General features: G+C 29.0%; 3 protein-coding genes across 6 annotated transcripts; 2 read left to right on the top strand and 1 right to left on the bottom strand.

Annotated features, from left to right (window-relative positions):
• The first annotated feature begins 270 nt into the window (after positions 1-270).
• LOC148239252 (pancreatic lipase-related protein 3-like) lies at positions 271-9,133 on the top strand. 3 transcript variants are annotated; one of them, XM_088199491.1, is made up of 11 exons: positions 271-295; positions 3,641-3,734; positions 3,800-4,065; positions 5,054-5,350; positions 5,423-5,526; positions 5,590-5,717; positions 8,181-8,321; positions 8,396-8,494; positions 8,563-8,674; positions 8,735-8,859; positions 8,931-9,133. In XM_088199491.1, the coding sequence occupies exons 2-11, from the start codon at positions 3,656-3,658 to the stop codon at positions 9,053-9,055; spliced, it is 1,476 nt and encodes a 491-aa protein (XP_088055617.1). In that variant the 5' UTR covers positions 271-295; positions 3,641-3,655; the 3' UTR covers positions 9,056-9,133. The 3 variants fall into 3 exon arrangements, with proteins under 3 accessions (XP_088055617.1, XP_088055626.1, XP_088055608.1); XM_088199500.1 differs by lacking the exon at positions 271-295 and adding an exon at positions 3,545-3,577 and having other exon boundaries at positions 3,848-4,065; XM_088199482.1 differs by lacking the exon at positions 271-295 and adding an exon at positions 3,545-3,577.
• A 1,361-nt stretch (positions 9,134-10,494) lies between these two features.
• On the top strand, positions 10,495-13,708 carry Mfap1 (Microfibril-associated protein 1). Its single transcript, XM_088199512.1, has 9 exons — positions 10,495-10,657; positions 10,727-10,926; positions 10,988-11,211; positions 11,277-11,446; positions 12,354-12,538; positions 12,608-12,729; positions 12,888-13,031; positions 13,100-13,196; positions 13,271-13,708. Exons 1-9 carry the CDS (start codon positions 10,591-10,593, stop codon positions 13,463-13,465), a joined length of 1,404 nt encoding a protein of 467 aa, XP_088055638.1. The 5' UTR covers positions 10,495-10,590; the 3' UTR covers positions 13,466-13,708.
• A 414-nt stretch (positions 13,709-14,122) lies between these two features.
• On the bottom strand, positions 14,123-18,299 carry LOC148239250 (uncharacterized). 2 transcript variants are annotated; one of them, XM_088199522.1, is made up of 6 exons: positions 16,939-18,299; positions 16,405-16,744; positions 16,213-16,324; positions 15,829-16,147; positions 15,401-15,559; positions 14,123-14,496 (listed from the first exon to the last, which is right to left on the bottom strand). In XM_088199522.1, exons 2-6 carry the CDS (start codon positions 16,740-16,742, stop codon positions 14,321-14,323), a joined length of 1,104 nt encoding a protein of 367 aa, XP_088055648.1. In that variant the 5' UTR covers positions 16,743-16,744; positions 16,939-18,299; the 3' UTR covers positions 14,123-14,320. The 2 variants fall into 2 exon arrangements, with proteins under 2 accessions (XP_088055648.1, XP_088055658.1); XM_088199532.1 differs by lacking the exon at positions 16,939-18,299 and having other exon boundaries at positions 16,405-16,885.
• Between the last annotated feature and the right edge of the window lie 2 nt (positions 18,300-18,301).

Below are 18,301 nucleotides of genomic sequence, written 5' to 3'. Positions count from 1 at the left end.
AAAAGAGTAATCCTTTATTTAGCTGCCATGATATAGCACATTAAGTGACACTTTACATGCTTCGAAAACGATTCTTCAATGACAATAAACATATCACTTACTCAGAATAGTGGTCAACTGACTGCTAACACAGATACGAGTTATAAACTGCAACTACCATCAAAATATTCAACACTTTTAGTTGTTTCATATAAAAATTTAAAAAATACTATTTTTGAGTTATAACGCTTTGATTCGAAACCGACAATATAAAATTTGCTCGTTGACGTCACTTAGAATATGCTACCGGCAGCAGGTATAGAATCACTCTAAATTCTAGAATCATTGAAAATCACTTATATAATCATATTTAAAGTACATCTCTTATATATTAAATATAATACTTTTATCAATAGTTTTATAAGTTAAGTGTTTTTGTTATGTATCACGGGATTAGGTTTCATATTCCACGTGATGTTTTTTCCATATGACGTTTATTGTTTACGAATTCCAAAATGTAGATAAAGAACTGAATAAATCATATGTATTGTAGAATATACAATACACATGAACAAATAAAGAGGTTTCGGGATGAAGTATAAAATAATAAATATCTACAATATTATTGTTATAAATAATTACTCAATATCTATTTGAAACTTATTTATTGTTACAGTCCACCGCTGTATTTGATAATATATTGTTTTCCAGCATTTCTTGTTGATATTAATTTATTAAATAGTTAATATAAGAAAAACTTATCGAAAAACTAAATCGATTACCCTAATTAATTAGTTAGTACTATTAATTGGGTGCCACATATCTTTATAAAATATAAAATCTCGAAAATAAAAATTAAATTAAAAAAAAACTTATATTGTCACAACCACAAAATGTATAAAAATATATCAATTTTATTTGCGGAACTATCAGATAAGTGGTTTCTATCAAATTATTTTATATTGCCTGTAAAAATAACAGAAAATTTAATATGATAGAACCAGATAAATATAGAATATTTTACTAATTCGTCCTTGAAAAGCTAACAAATATAGAGCTGTCTCCATAATTGTTACTTGTAAGGAGCTTATCAGTTTACATTTATGTTTAAAGGCCATCGATATACATTTTTATATATCTAGTTATAAACTTATAAATAAATACATCTATATTAATTAGTGAAAGAATTATTTTTATTATTAAACTGAAATGTGTATTTGAATATCAACAATAAATTTATTTATAATGCATAATAAATGCATCACAAAAGTATTTGAAGATACTATTGGTTTTGTTTATAAATAGCTGGCCACACACGGACGGATCTGCCCGCCGGATTTGTCCGAGATGGATGTCCGACAGACAAATCCGACAGTGTGTGCTCCGACGGTGGTATTGAGTGATAAACTTAACATTTACTTATTGTTACTACTCTCACGCATATAATTGTATTAAAATAAAATCAAACCAAAGTTTCCACTTAACATTATGAGTTAAATCAATATATTATATAATATAACACCATTCAATGGTTAAAAAAAACAGTTTATCAATGACATTAATTTCTTCGAAGGTAAACGTACAACAAACAAATAAAAAGTCAGTATTTAATCACAGTTGAATAAATTAAGTAATACAACAGTTCGTTAATGTAGCATTTAATTGTTATAACGAGGTATATATTTACAATAGAGTAATAGATAATAGTTACATTTGTTGCCATTATATACAAGCGATTCTCAATGTTTAAATTTACTTACAATAATTACTATTTAAAAATCAGAATTTCAACAATTCGAGCTTAAATTTACTATTAGTACAAATGCAGTTATGATAGGTTGCATGTACATTTATAGCATATGAAAAAATTATCATACGATAACGTTATCATATAACAACAAATCTCTCAAGAGCTTAGTCGCAATTTATTCGCACAATTAATACAATAACTTACAATTAATAGAAACATAATACTCTAATAGCTAAACATAGATTATTTTCTAAATTATTGTTATACTTTTGAAGATCACACATTTTTTAAGTTTTTCAATTATTAAATATTATAATTATTAAATTTGACTATTATTGAAATTGAAACAATAATGTATACATATGTACAAATAATATATAATATTATATTAAATAAAATATGTATTTTTTTCCATAACTTGGGTTTTCATAGTAGTTATTTATTTTTTAAATAATTGATCTTCCTGTGTTATAATTTTATATAACCGATGCTAAATTTGCAATAAAATTTACTATCAAAATTTAGTAACACAGCTATTTTTTCTACTTTGCCTTAAAAGATTGCATCTATTAATTATTATTTGCACGTTATAACAAAGTATTACGTTGCAAATAAATCTATAATTTTTAACGACCGCGTTTTTCAACAGCCCCTTTTATTTGGGCGCCACAATCGGGCGCCTGCTCTGCTTGTGCATAGGCTGTTTCTACCGATGAGGCTTGTATTTCCCTTATTAATCAAAATTTTTTATCCTATCAAATTATTTATTGTAAAACATATTAATTAGCGTCTCTCTCTATCGACGTTTCTCCGGATTCTGCTTAGACTCTGCCCCGATGTGATCAAGTGTCACTTATTTTATATTGATTTTTGAGACAGCTTTAGCGAATTACAGTGAAGAATATATACTAACCAATTGCGTCACTCGTTGAGCACACTTCCAAAATATATTCACCCATTAAGGGAAATATGTTCACACATTAGTCCAGTATATGTACTCACATTAGTCCAGATGACTACATTGGCGGCTAGTAACTTGGGAGTAACATTGTCTGGCGCGCGTTTTCTCATCAAAGGGTTGCTTATATTGGCTGTGATAATGGGTAGTTAGTGTAAAGACGTTGAAGGATTGTGCTATTGTGTATATTCGGTGTCCATGTACGATTTGCTTTTTTGGCGTTGGTCTTTTTTCTTGTGTAAAGTCTTAATCTTATCTTTCGTAAGAGGTTTGATAAATAATTTTGTAGTGTGAAAGATTTCTCTTTTCGTTGTTTAAGTCGTCGTTATGGTGTAAATTATTTTTCTTTTTTTAATATAGGTAATTGGTGGCATTCTCGTTAGTATATATATTATTTTAAAAATAAACCTTTCGAAGTTTTTTTATTTTATTAAATTTTAATAGAAATTATTTAATACTTCTATAATATCGAAGTCCCAAGTACTGCGCAATTTCGTATATTAATCAAATTAAGCAAATCCTAGATAATTTTAATATAATATATGCCACAACTGACTTTAAAATGGTTTTAATAGTTGGACGACTAACCGATAATTAAAAATGATAAGTCAAGCAATGCCTATCCTATACGTGGCAATTACTTTCTAAGTGAGTTTCGAAGCTTATGTATAGAGAGGTTAAACGAGTTTTTATGGTAATCTATGGCTTATTTATAACAAAACACTAATGGATACAGATTACATTGAATTATGCTATTTTAAAAATCACTGTAAATTGTTGAGAATGACTGTACTTCGATCAAACCGCACTTTTATAAAAACATTGTATAAATTTCTCAGCTCGCTTACGGTCTAGTTAGTACAATGTGAACATCCGCTCGACAAAAATCGGTTTGTTGATTAACAAATATTAACATTGTCAAAAAAAATCAAATATGTCTGTTTTAATTTTAGTTTTCTGAACTTATAATGATGTCGAAAAGCGTGTTACTTTTATTTATCTACCAATTGCTACTGAACGACTGTGGCCATTGTAAATTCGAAGATTGTAAGTAGTTTATTTAATAACCACAATTCTCCAAATGTTCTAGATTTTATTGTGAATATTTTCAGTGGATAGTTTCATAAGCCCTATAGACATTGATTTACTGTCTCTTTTAGAGACTAGTACGTCTAGTTCGCATAACACACCAACGGCCGAGCCATACTATCAAAAAAATAAAAATATAGAAGAACCGAGTGTTTACGGTGTGAATTCCAGGTTTTTAACAGACATAGATCACCGACCTAATGAAGAGACGACAAAAAATCATTCAAGCACGGCCAGTCTACATTCTCAATATTTGAAAGAAATAAATTTGAATGACAATGAATCGAACGTAAGACATTTACCACATTTTTGACAATAATTTATTTTAATTTATTACGTAAACAAAAAATAAATAATACGATTCGCTATACTCCAGAGCACGTTAAGTACTCTTTTTTATTAAAAATTACCTCAGATATTGTTAAATCATCGGAAAATCCGAAATGAGAACAACTTGTTGATTAAGATTAAATGATTCACTTTATCAAAAGCCTTTTCGAACAAATGTATATTACATCTATGTATATGAGTATTAAATTTGAGAGATTGTATTATCTTTTTTGTGAATATCAAAAGATCGGTGACAAACGAGCGTCTATGTAAATGCTTCCTCCACACTCTCTGGAAGTAGGCCATGGTTGGGCAAGGACGGAAAATATAATGTGTTAATTCGGGGCTACTTCGGTCGAGCTCGGGTCTGCCAGCTCTAATGTCTCGGCGACCTCGACCATATTCGGTAGACCTTTGGTTCGGTAACTTCCAGAGAGTGTAGAGGAAGCATAAGTGTTGTTTAACGAGAAAGTCTTCACTGCGATTAAAAAAATGTAGTTATCTTAATATGTAAATGAAGTAACTATGTATTTCATTGAAGATTGCTATAAAGATTTTTCCACCATATTTTTTTGTAACGGCTACGTTTTTTGCTGCTACTATTTATATAATAACAGGGTTTTACAAATTACCGTTGAAAAACGCGCACATTATCGTCACGACTATTAACCCCAATTAATCTCTTAATTTGTCTCTCATTTTGAAATAGATTACATTGAATAATTTCAGCAATTAAAAGTGATTTTTTTAAATACTTACTTTTTGTATTAATATTCAAGTTTTTCTTTGATCACGCACTATCCATATTTGTATTAAGTTAATACCTTTAAATGGCTTAAGTAATAAGGTAATGTCCTTGCATGTTGATCAATTGAGGTAACTGACTTTTTACCCTCAGTCGCATTTTACACAATGAGATATATAATATTTAAAAATATTTTTTTTAGGAAGACGATTCTAAAAACAGCACAGATGAAGTAGAATGCTTCGGTTTTAGATTTATCACCAGAAAACTGCGATGGATTCTAAACTTAAAGCCTCAAGAGTCGCACGAGCTCCAGACAGACTTTTACTTTTCCAGCAGAACTCAAAGGAAAAGGGTGCAAGTCATCGGCGGAGATCAATTTGGATTAGAATGGGTGTCATACAATCCTAAAAAACCTACCATTGTCATAGTGCATGGCTTTTTGAGCTACAGTGCCGCAGATTGGGTAGTCAACATGACCAACGCTTTCTTGAGCTGGGTAAATATCCAAACATCATATACTTTTCCATATCCAAAGGCTTTATATATTTTAATTTAAGTTGCGTTTTAGGGTGATGTTAATGTAATTTCAGTCGATTGGAGCAGAGGAGGAAACACTTGGAAGTACTGGAGAGCGGTTGCCAATACCAGAACTGTTGGAACAGATTTAGCAAAGTAGGAATTATCTTTATATGATCTTTAAGCATTACAATTCATTTAAATTAATAAAAACAATAGTTTTTTGGGTCAACTAATTGAGGCGACTAACGCGAGCACTAAAGATTTTCACTTCGTTGGACACAGTTTGGGTGCTCATATTTGCTCGTATGCTTCAGATAAACTCGGTGGAGTCAGGAGGATAACTGGTATTAGTATTACTTTAGATTTAAAGTTAAATCTTAAATTTATTTTAATTATAAAATCAATTTAATTTTAATACCCATAAAAGCAATGCAGTTACATTGCACTTTTATGAGCCAACATAAAAAATATATTTATATGAAGTTTTATTAAACCGTATAGATTCAACGTTTCTAAAGCGACTAATAGAACAGTTTTGACTCTTCTTATTCTCATTCTCATTCTCATTATCAAATATTTAACGTCTCCAGCAAGTAGCATTTCCGTTACTAAGTGTTATTTTTGCATATATTTCTCGTAATGGAAATACTACGTGTCGGATAAATGCAATGTTTGATAATGAAATGAGGTAAAGCAACCGCAAAAGACATTTTTAAATATTTTTTATATTCTTAGACATTGTATAAAAAAAGATATCAATCTACGGAAGTTAGCTCTTTGTGGCTTAGCGAACTACATAATCAGTTGTGATATTATGTGGTTTTTAATAATATTGTATTATTATCAGAATAACAATACACATTTTAAACTGCTACTGTATTGCATTATGATGACTTTGTGTTGCGATCACTTCGTGTGTGGTCCTGTAACCCTGCTCCCCTCACTATTTGACATATGTATCGAGCTCAACTAACATTGTTAAGATACACTATATTTCTTTAATGAAAAATCAAAGCCTCCAAAACGATATATAGATGGTTCAGTTCCATGAATAAATAGAACATGAAAAAACGGAGCATGTCGACTAAGAACTGTGGTAATTCAGAACAGGCTAAAAAATAAATTTATAACTTATTTTATATTAATGGCAACTAATTATTTAATAAGTAAATAATTTCATAAACGATCAGTCGAAAATAAAAAAAGGATCGGTTAATAAAATAAATAATCAGTATTTAGATCAGTAATTAAAACAAAATGATCAGTATTTAACATAAAATGATTGGCATTTATTATATGTTGATCAATAATTACAATAAATGGTTTGTTTTTAAATTATTGACAGTTGCGAAACGTCATTTTGCTGTTCAAATCCAAATCTAACCTAAACGACACGTACGTTCGGAACATTTTGGTCTTAACAGTATATGTGTCGTCCTATAAATATTTTTTCAAAACAAAATTCGCTAGTAAGTAACAATAACTGTTCACATGACAACCGAGTAGTGGATACTGATAATATATTAAGTCTACTGATCTTTTAGTTATATTTACGGACCATTTATTTTGGTTTACTGATCAAAAGCTGAATTATTTAATGATCAAAAATTTATTATTTACTGACGATTTATTTTATTTTTCTGGTCACTTTTATTATTAAATACTGATCACTTTTTTTTATTTTTTAACTAATCATTTTTAAAATTAATAAAATAATAATAATTATAAATCTTCTTCTGAATTGTCATTGTTCTGTTTTGTCATAGTTCTGATTCGACATTTTCTGTTATAACATGTTTTTTATTTTTTAATGTTCTGTTTCGTCCAGCTACCAGGTGGTTCATATGACAAAATGGTTATCTACTACGACTTTTTGTTCATTATTTCAACCACCCTTAATTAACGTGAAAGCCATTATCATAAATATCTTAACTAAATTTTACCAATCTAACAAGATTTTTATATATTTTTTTTACTTAACTTTATTTTGATCAAAATGACTGATCGGCACTTAATTATGCGGAATATACTTTTTGTAAATAAAAACATTACTCTTTCATACGTTTACAATAGAAAACTCCGTTTAAACAATGGCACCTTATGAACAAATATTCGAGAAAAATCGTAATCTTGGAACACTTAAGAACCATACGAAAACAATGACCACCACAGACTTCAAATCATAATATATTGTACTATAGCCGAAACTATAGACATCTTCTCGTTCAACAAATTGCCATCGGAAATCAATGACAATGGTTTGATTTATAGAGAGCCACTCAGGAGAAAAACCAATGCTTCATTAGAGGGGTGTAGTTTGGTTGCTATAAATAATACATTTTTCATACGTTAAAACTTCCCGAAGGGAAAGTTTTAAAATGGCAATATTTTCCTATTTAGGGAGAGACTTATTTTGACATAGACTCATTTTAAGGGACAACAATAGCTCTGGAAGATTCTACAAATGGCTTTATACACATTTTTTGATTAGCCGCCGTATTTCGCATTCAACATCGCCGTCCAATACTGATACTCGATATACATCTGAATATTGGTACATCTGAATACTTGTGCAATAGAGTAAATACCAGACAGGCTGATAAACTCACATAATTCGGAATTTAAACCCGAAAAGAAATCGTAATTAGGCGTTGTGTAAATATTTTTCGTGGAACCCTTAATTTTACCTCAATACTTTGCGAAACCCCACTTCAAAAACAGTGAATTTAGTATTATAACCTACGAAATAATTATTCCCCGGACGGATTTGTTATATAAACATAATTAAATTAATTATTTTATTTCAGGCTTAGATCCTGCTCAACCATGTTTCAAAACAACGAATTCAGATATATTGTTAGATAAATCTGATGCCGAATTTGTGGACGTCATACACACAAATGGTAGATTGCTTTCAAAACTGGGTCTTGGTGTACAGCATGCTTGTGGTAACAAACAAATATAATTAACACTATTTACCTTTTAGTTAATATATTAATAAAAATATTTAAATTTAACATAGGTCACCAAGATTTCTACCCAAATGGCGGTATGAAGCAGCCAGGATGTCACGTTGGAAAAGTTTCTTTATTTTCTAAAATATTTCCAATTTCATTAGGAAGTATGATATTTGACAAATTTATTTATCTTAAAATATGATATTACATATTTTTTAATTCAACATTTTAGGGCTGAAACGAGCTGTGTGCAACCACGGTAGAGCTTATCTTCTCTTCACTGAAAGTTTGAAGAAGAGCAATTGCTCTTTAATTGGACACGTTTGGGATCGCACATACAATGGGTAGAACCGATTTGTATTACTTATATTTAAAACTATTATTAAAATTAATCAACAATTTAGAGCAAATGACAGCGTCAAATCTTCTTGCAAAGAAGATAGATGTTCAAAATTGGGAATAGACGCAGTTAAATATCCAGCACGTGGATCATTGTATGTTGTTACTTCTTCTGATACACCATATTGCGGTAAATACAATTTTTTTCTTAATATACTCAAATAGTTTTATTTATTATTTTTGTCTTTCTTTTATTTTCAGATGTAAAGTCGATGAAACTTGAAATGAGACTACTAAGTGATATTAAATATGATGACTGGACAACTCCAAAATATGAAGTAACCAATCCACCAAAGAGAAAAAGCTGGTTTTCAATTTTCGGATAATTTATTATGAATGTTAAAAAACTTAATTTTCTATTTTTGTAAAAAATAAAATTTGATCTACCTAGTTTATTATAGTTACAGGTTCTTTTCATTAATACATATGTATATTGCCAAACTAAGACTAGTTTTATCAATAAAGATATACACATTCAGGTTATGAATATACACACAACAATAGACGTGATAATTGTTTTTGCGCCCTTCTATTGCCCAAAATTCAGTTTGAATATACTTTGACCTACATTATTATATCATATTTTTAAAACATAGAGTAATATCCAAGTGCAGACAAACTACAAAACAATATACGAAATGCGACGTCTATCTGTACTTCTTCATCCGTTTATTTCCCTCCGAGAGTTGAGTTGATTAGTTTGTATTTTAGACTTTACTTAGTGAAAGTTCTAAAACTATAATTAGATTTTGATCTTTAGGTTAGGTTTGGGTTTCAACAGCAAATGAACGTTTCGAAATTATCAAATTGAGTTTCATATACATTTTAGAGCAGCATATATTTTCACTAGTGCCTACTATTTAAATTATATTTTTGCTAGTAGAAATATATCTCTACTGGTCAATATGTATTTGAACTTCACTAATAAAAATATTACTTTACTAAAAAACACACATTCACTGTATATACTGGTGAAAATGTATTTTTATATGATTTCATTGAAATGACATATTCGAGATAGATTCGAGACTATTTTAAGATTTTCTTTGCGGCCTCCACAATAGAATTTAATTAAATGTCATGCATTTTTCTGACCAAATTTACGGGGGGGGGGAATAAATGTTCTTACCTTCCCCTCCCTAAATGACGGCAAGAATACATCATAATACCCAAAAATATTTTTTTTATTCAACAAAAAAACTTAAGATAATTTCAAAGCTAGTTTAAAATATATGTTATATTTTCCGTTTGGTGTTATTATGCATTTGAACAATTCTTCTAATTTATAAATTAAATATTTCTTCATATATAGCCACAAAACGCAGAAGTTTAACGTTGTATAGCTTTTTATCAAGGGTAAACACAACATTATCACATTTTAAAAATTAAAAAGATATAATGAATACAAATTATTTTTACTTTTGCTCATAAAAACGTGCGTGAATATATAGAATAAGAACATTTGTGGTAAGAATACATTTTAGCCGTAGCTCATAAATGAGTCGTTCATATAAATGCGCAGTTATTGTGGTATTTTCATAACTAAAATAATTTAAAATAGTCATTTAGCATCTTAAATATTTGTTAAATAGGTAAATAAAATGTTACATAATATTTGCTATTTTAATAGCAAAACTAATAATAAGTAATAATATTATTTTCACACTGATTTGTTTTCATATACACAATAAAACAATATTTTTAAAAATATATCTGTTATGGCCATTATTTGTTATCTTATGGCTTTAGATGGTTGCCGTTCTTTATGACAGCTAACTGTCAACAAGCGTATTGACGCACGCTATGTGTTAGATGCAGTATTTTACATTAATCGCAACTAAATCGAAATAATTCGCTGAAAATGAGTTCGCATATGCAAATACCGATTCAGAGTACGGCAGGAGCCGTACCCGTCAGAAATGACAAAGGTAATCATTATAAAATAAAGCATTCTTCGTTTAATAACATGTTAATAAATTTCTTACGCTATGTTTTAGGGGAGGTTTCCATGCAAAAAGTCAAAGTTCAGAGATACATCTCTGGTAAAAGACCAGATTATGCGCCTGCCGCGTCTTCCGAAGACGATTCCGACAATGACGACTTCTTGGAGCAACAGCGTCCCGAGAAACGTCATCAAATGCTTCCACATGTCATCAAAGATATGCATTCTAAAATGGATGTTGATTCAGACACTGAGGTTAAAACAAGATTATAATATACATATATTAGAATTAGGTTTTAAGAAATTTTTTTATTAGGCCGACGATCCGCGTTTGCGTCGTTTGAAAGCTGCTCGAAACGTACCCGAGGAGGAACACGATGATTCTGAAGGCGAAGGTTACAGGCGGAGACATACAGTGGAGCCGGAAGTTTTAGCGGTGGCGGAGCCCGAAGACGATGAACCGCAGATTGAACAAATTGAACGTGGCAGTTCTGCCGAATCTGATGAAGAATTAAATGAAGAAGAGATAGAGCTGAAAAGGTAATATCTATTTAATTAAGATAATTTGTTTGATATTTGTTATGTAAACAAAATTTAATTTTTAGACGAATGTTACGTCAAAAGTTAATAGCAAAGGCTGAAGAAGAAGAAACAGAAGCTTTGGGCAGAGAAGACGATAATGTAATGACTGGTATATCAGGTCCAACTGTGTCGGAATCTGACGACGATGAAGACGGTGAAGATGATGAATATACGGATAGTGAAGAAGATACTGGTATTTATTTTATTTATATTTTTTCAAATGTGTGTGCTTTTATTAAGACAAATACGAATAAAGCCCTTGATTATCACCTAATTACCGGAAGAGTTGTTAATGTTCAGCTTGATGGTTTAATATATTGATGATTTACTCTTTAAATTGAAAAATAACCATATAAATATTATTTGATCCTACTTGGGAAATATATGTATATTGCTATGTTAACCACCAGAAGAAGCGAACATCACTCTATTTAATAAATTCTGGAGCTTCACAAGGCTGTGGAACGGGACGAAGCCTGTATTTAATACACAATATCAATATTCCCTCCAAAAAGACATCAAATTGGCCCGATATGTAGATGATATAACTATTTGCTTAAATAATATTCACCTGATAAATCAAAATGTTACACAATAAGTAATTTGCAAATAGACAAACAGAATAAAAAGTACTAGTTAAATGGTCAAAGATTTTGACTGTAATTAAAAAGCAGACAGCTACTGTATAAAACATTTTAAAACCAATATGGATATAAAGAATTCAAATCTACAGCCGAATATTCCAACATCCTAATCCTAAGATTCCAATGAAAAACATTGAGATGCAACACTGATGCAACATGGTTTATAATAAGATTATTGCTTCCAAAAATACATTATTTTCAAATTAGATATAAAAAATGGAAAATATATTATTTAGTAAAAATTGTACCCGTTTTATTTTTTAACTCATTTAACTCGCACATTAAAAAACGCGAAGACTTATCGAACAACTTGAATTATACAACTTGACTTCTACAAGTTTAAGTGTTAGCTACAAATGCTTGCCATACTGAAAATATGTATAGTTAACAAGTTGTGTATTTAAAACAGGACAAAAATTCAATAAATCTTACCTAAATGAATTGGTTTTTTTTAAGGTCCACGTTTAAAGCCTGTATTTGTTCGCGCTAAAGATCGTTTGACTGTAATCGAGAGAGAAAAAGCTGCTATGAAACAGAAACAAACCGAGTTGGAGTCAAAGAAAGAGAAAGAAGATAAACGGAGAGAAGCATTAAGGATGGTGGAAGAAGCTGTGCGTAGAGAGCAACAAGAAAGATTAAAAGTATTAACATTCAGTTGATCTCACTTACAATTTTTTTTTAGTACCTTAAAATTGTATTTATAATTTTAGCTCGACAACGAAAGCAATATTAACGATGTGTGTACTGATGATGAAAATGATGAAGTTGAATACGAAGCATGGAAGTTACGTGAAATGAAACGAATAAAACGAGACAAAGAAGAAAGAGAAGCGTTAGTATAAATCATATTATATATATATATATATATATATATATATATATATATATATATATATATATATATATATATATATATATATATATATATATATATATATATATCAGTCTTAAGATTATTTAATATCTGACGTGTATTTGAAACTCTTCTAGTTTAGAAAAAGAAGCGTTGGAAATTGAAAGACTACGTAACATGACTGAAGAAGAAAGAAGATTAGAATTAAGAATAAATCCAAAGCAAGTAACCAACAAAAGCTTCAAAGGAAAGTACAAATTCTTACAGAAATACTACCACAGGTAAATCATTATAATAAAATAATTTAATGCATAAAAACTGTTATTGATTTTTTATTTGTATGTTTCAGAGGTGCGTTTTACCTGGACAGAGAAGAAGATATCCTCAAACAAGACTTTTCAGGGCCAACTTTGGACGATCACTTTGATAAGAGTGTTTTACCTAAGGTGTGTATATATTATGGTATTATAGATTTGATTCTATGGATCAATTTAATTGTTTTTTTTTAATATTTTTATAGGTCATGCAAGTCAAGAAATTTGGTCGTTCTGGACGTACAAAATATACGCATTTGGTGGATCAGGATACGACCCAGTTTGATTCGCCTTGGTGTGGAGAAACATTGCCCCAAAACACAAAATTCCACACCACTGTCAGAGCCGGTATGAAGAACATATTCAACAAGCCGTCGACCAAAAGAACGTATCAACAATGATAATAAAATATATCGTTTTTTATAAAAGACTAGGTAATAAAATACTTTCATACGAGATACTATAGTAAATATTGATTTCTAGATTGGTAGATAATATGTATATATCGATTTCTTTATTAATCAATGAACTAAGAAAAACACTTAAAATGTAGTATATGAAATAATGCAACTTGTCCGTTAACTCAGTAAATTAAAACAAATATCTCATTCATTTAAAGGTTAAAATAAAATGATAATAAAATATATTTTGTAAATTTTTATTTATAAAAATATAATGACATAAAAAATAAAAATATATGTATCAAATAAAATTAAGTAATGTATTTTTTTAACTAAAATATATAATTTCAATACTTTGATATAATACTAGTCGGTGACCAATGAAATAATATTTAATAATAATGTAAAACTCCTTAACCATTCAAAATAATAAATAGTGATATTTTTACACAGGAATTATTAATTTTCAGAAAATAAGTATAGTGAAATCTCTTTGGTATAATATAATGGTATATATTTGCAAAAATATTTATGAATACTAAATCTTGCCGCAAAAATGTTGCTTCTGCATCACTAAAAAAATATTGGGATTTATAAAATACTATTTATTAAAAAAAAAAAATATTCTTTGACAACAAAAAAATAATAAATAGAAAATAGGTATAATTGTTAAATATTTTTATAAATTAAAAATTTTAGAGCTATAATAAATTTAACATACATAAAATATAAGAAAACATGAACAAATTACGTAAATAATAAAATTAAGTATAATAAACATTTGAGGTATTTAAGTATTATAATTAATGCTGATATAGAAAAAAATAGTAAATATAAGAATCGTTAAAATAATAGTTAACTTGTGGAGAATAATGTTATTATTTTCAGTAGCCAAATGTTTTGTGTTGCACGGGCTAGTTTTAAAGAACTGTGTCCCGCATATGAACATATAAGTGGATCCGCTCCATTCGTCAGTAAATATAAAACGCAATCCTTAGCTTTAGTTGTAAACATAGATTGGTGATTTTCATCTGAAAGAAAAAATACTAGAATTCATTATACACTTAAAATAAACAAGATACTTAAAAATAATATAATATAATGAATTTAAAAAGTGTTCTTTGGTTGCCGAAATCCTTTATATCTACTTTTGTTATTTTAGCGAGAATTTACGGAATAAAATAAATTAAAAATATTGTTATAAACCTAACAAAAATTATGTTTATATGCAGATATAGAAGGATAAACAAATAGCAAAGGGCGAATCATTCTATTAGATTATTTAGTCTGAGAGCGTCACTTTAGTTTGTCCCAACTGAGTTTGTAGAAAGAATTTCCAAGTAGCTTAGATTCCTTGTATGGTACTACCCTAAAAACATTTTGGATGTTGAGCCGCCTATAGTGAGATTCTGAGTAATATAAACTAGTATATACAAAGACGGATGTGGATTTACGTGCATTTGAGATGTGAATATAAAAATTATAATGAAAAATCACAAAATTATGTAAAAAAAATATAGTAAATGGACCTTGAGCCGTTACTATAAACGCAAGGTTTCGTGCACGAATGTCTGAAACTTCTCTTTCCAAATTTTAGATTATAAAAAATTGGCAAGGTTTTTTATTGCTATAATATATATTACTTCTGACATTACATTTTTAACACCAGTAATAAAAAGGCCATCCACTGTCCACCTTATTACCGGTGGTGATGTCATTCAAAGATTTGGAACATTTGTATAGTAAACAAATTGAAATAAATAATACCAATACTCAATATATACAATTGTCGATATCACTTATTAAATATCGAATATTGGATGATCATTAATGATCTTATATTAGTTTAGAATAGTTAAAACGATAGTTTTACGAATGACGTATAAGTATGTCTATGGCTTATGTGTAAATATAAATATAACATGATTTAAATACCTAAATCACATTGACCGGATAAGAATAGTGCAGTTTTTCCGTTTAGTGGATTCCGAAAATTAACGATTTCTCCTTTAATGGCATTTGGCAATTTTTTAAAAATAAATAACAAATTTTTAAAATTTTTTCTGCATACACACTCCATGATTGGTGTATTTCCTATAAAGAAACAAGTGTTATTTCATAGATATTCAACATTTACATATTATTCAGTAAATGCGATGGTGATGAAAGTGTGACATTTAATACGTAAGAAAAAAGTCTATCACCGTATATGAAAAAGATAAGATAAGCATCAATAAATTAAAATGTACCATATATTATAAATGTATTATTATCACCATCAGATTTTACTATATTTATTTAAATTAAATTAAGACCATTGTAATATTAAAATATACAAAATATATTTATATTAATTATATTACCTTGTTCGTCCGTAGAAGAGAAAGCAATTTTGAGTAAAGCTGTCTTATAATAATTTGTAGTTAATTTATAATCTAATTCGTAACCATCACCAATGCGACCCATGAAGTGATACCAATCAAAAAGCAATTTGGTAGCGTTTTTACCATGAAGCATGTGTTCAATCATCACTTTTATATATTTATGAGAATTACATATCGCTGCATGATGGAAACAATTTTTGTATAGTTTGTCTTGTATCAATGGATTTGCCCCATGGCTCAAGAGAAAGTTCATAATTTTTACATCGGCTCTTATTATAATGGCAATGTGTAAAGGTGTCTAGAATTATAAATGATATAATTACATACACAAATTGATTTTTTAAATTTGATTAAGTGACGCACATATAAATATTTTTCAGTTGGTAGATTTATTGTATAATCATTTTTTTCTATATCGTTTGTAACGTTTTTTAACATTACTAGGTCGTTATTGTACACAGCGTTGTGTATAAGACTAAAATAAAAACATCAATTAAATTTTACAGATCTCTTAAACAATATTACATTAATATATGTACATTATTATATACTCACGAACATTCATCATTGTCATATTTCATATATTTTCTTAAATTTAAAATAGCCGGTTCACACTTCCGTTTAGGCTTCCACATATCTCTGCATAATTTTGTTGCGTTTTCAACTTTTAATTTATTCTTTATTTTTGAAGATACACTATCCTTTTTCTTCGTTTTTTCTACTTTTTTGTTTATTTTTTTTTGGCTGATTTTACGCTTTATTATAGTATCATTTGATACATTGCTAACATATTTCGGAAGTACTATCAAAAAACTGATTGGTATCAAACGTTTAACTTTAATAATTGGCATCTTGTTATTATTATCGTCCATTTTTAATTTGACGGAAGCCATCACTGCAAATTATAATGCTCCTATTATAATACAGACTAATTTGTTTTATTCATTCACTTTTGTATTGTTATTAAAGGTTATATAAACAACAGATAAAACTATTTGAAATCGTGTTTTTTTAAATTATAGCGTGAAATATCATATTTCAAAAACCATGCATAAGGAATAGTTGTAATTGTATGCAGAAATAATATACCTTAACGGCCGGCATAAGCTTTGTTAGCGAACTTCTCCGAACAATCTGGTGCTGCCATGTGTGAAATTTTCACTCTTTTTTTTAATTTTTTAATAATTAAGATATTTTATTGCGTTTAGATATTTTAGAAATTTCATATGTAAATAATATAAATACATGTATGCTAAATATTTTTTAGTGGGTAAGATTATTCAAAATTGTTTAAATAATATGCTTTAAAATATTTTTGGGGGGGGATGGTTTTTTTATGGAATGTGAAATTACGAATTAAAATTTATTCATAAGGAAGCTTATTTTGCTTCCTTAAGAACAAATTTAATTTTACCTCTGTGATTTGACGTACGGGTAAACGGGGTATCTGACATGGTGTGACAACTTGTGACATTGTGACACATTACCACTTCTCTGGATATGTTAATAAGCAAAATTAACCCATATCGGCTAAGATAAATCTTCATGCGTTTCAAGAGAGACCGTTACATGACCAAAAAGTGACTGTTCGGTGCGCATTGCGGTCAAGCGGCGTCATTAGGCCTTACTTTTTTGAAAATAATGAAGGTTGGACTGTAACAATCAATGGTGATTTTTGACACTAAATTGAAGATATTGATATGGAAGACATTATTTGGAGCAATTTGGATGTTTTGCGTGAAAAGTTCCGAAGTCGCATTATTTTACGTTTTAAAGAATCAACTGACTGCCAAGGTCATGCGATTTAACGTTGTTGGATTATTTGTGAGATTACGCTAAGAATCATGTCTACGCTAACAAGCCCAAAACATAGAAACCAACATCCGCCTAATTATAGCCGAGATATTGCCCGAAATGTACGAAAAAGTCATCGAAAATTACATCGAAAGAGTCGGCTGCTGCAAAAGGTCATGAGACGGCCATTTAATTTATATTGCTCAATTAATAAAAAAATCCGAAAATTTCATTGAATTTGTGTTGTTTTTTTAAATTTGGATATGTATTATGTATTGAGCACTGATTTTATTGATTGTGCAATTTATAACAACCATAATATTGAAAGGGTGTTTAGATATTTTGTATGGTAACTCGGTTACGTCCTAAGAATTTCGACTTATTCCAAAATTATTTGCTTTTTAAGTTTAAACTTTCAAGTTTATTTTTACATTTTCAATTGTAATGTTGGAAATAGCTATTAAGTCTACGAACGATCTTGGCATTTTATTTAATGTTGATATTTTAATAAATTTATATTTTTTATTTTGCCCCCAGTGATATTTACCGATATTTATATATTTCATATTCTATAAATGGAGTTATTCAATATAGTTATAAAATATTATTTGATGCATGGCGCATCAAGTAGGAAAAAGCGCGAAAATATTTTTCCCAA

Source organism: Plectrocnemia conspersa, unplaced genomic scaffold (assembly GCF_051122295.1).
Source record: "Plectrocnemia conspersa isolate PC_06_02 unplaced genomic scaffold, ASM5112229v1 ptg000001l, whole genome shotgun sequence".
Classification (NCBI taxonomy): Eukaryota; Metazoa; Arthropoda; class Insecta; order Trichoptera; family Polycentropodidae; genus Plectrocnemia; species Plectrocnemia conspersa.
Note: the sequence above shows the minus strand (reverse complement) of the source record. Positions and strands in the feature narration are given on the sequence as shown.

Coding starts and splice junctions, on each gene's coding strand:
- LOC148239252 (XM_088199491.1), top strand. CDS start 3,656: ATGATGTCGAAAAGCGTGTTACTTTTATTTATCTACCAATTGCTACTG. Junction 5,351..5,422: donor CCAACGCTTTCTTGAGCTGG/GTAAATATCCAA, acceptor GTTGCGTTTTAG/GGTGATGTTAATGTAATTTC. Junction 8,322..8,395: donor TGGTGTACAGCATGCTTGTG/GTAACAAACAAA, acceptor AATTTAACATAG/GTCACCAAGATTTCTACCCA.
- LOC148239250 (XM_088199522.1), bottom strand. CDS start 16,742: ATGGCTTCCGTCAAATTAAAAATGGACGATAATAATAACAAGATGCCA. Junction 16,148..16,212: donor CAACTGAAAAATATTTATAT/GTGCGTCACTTA, acceptor TTATAATTCTAG/ACACCTTTACACATTGCCAT. Junction 14,497..15,400: donor ATCCGGTCAATGTGATTTAG/GTATTTAAATCA, acceptor TTTTTCTTTCAG/ATGAAAATCACCAATCTATG.
- Mfap1 (XM_088199512.1), top strand. CDS start 10,591: ATGAGTTCGCATATGCAAATACCGATTCAGAGTACGGCAGGAGCCGTA. Junction 11,212..11,276: donor GAAGAGATAGAGCTGAAAAG/GTAATATCTATT, acceptor TTTAATTTTTAG/ACGAATGTTACGTCAAAAGT. Junction 13,032..13,099: donor TTACAGAAATACTACCACAG/GTAAATCATTAT, acceptor TGTATGTTTCAG/AGGTGCGTTTTACCTGGACA.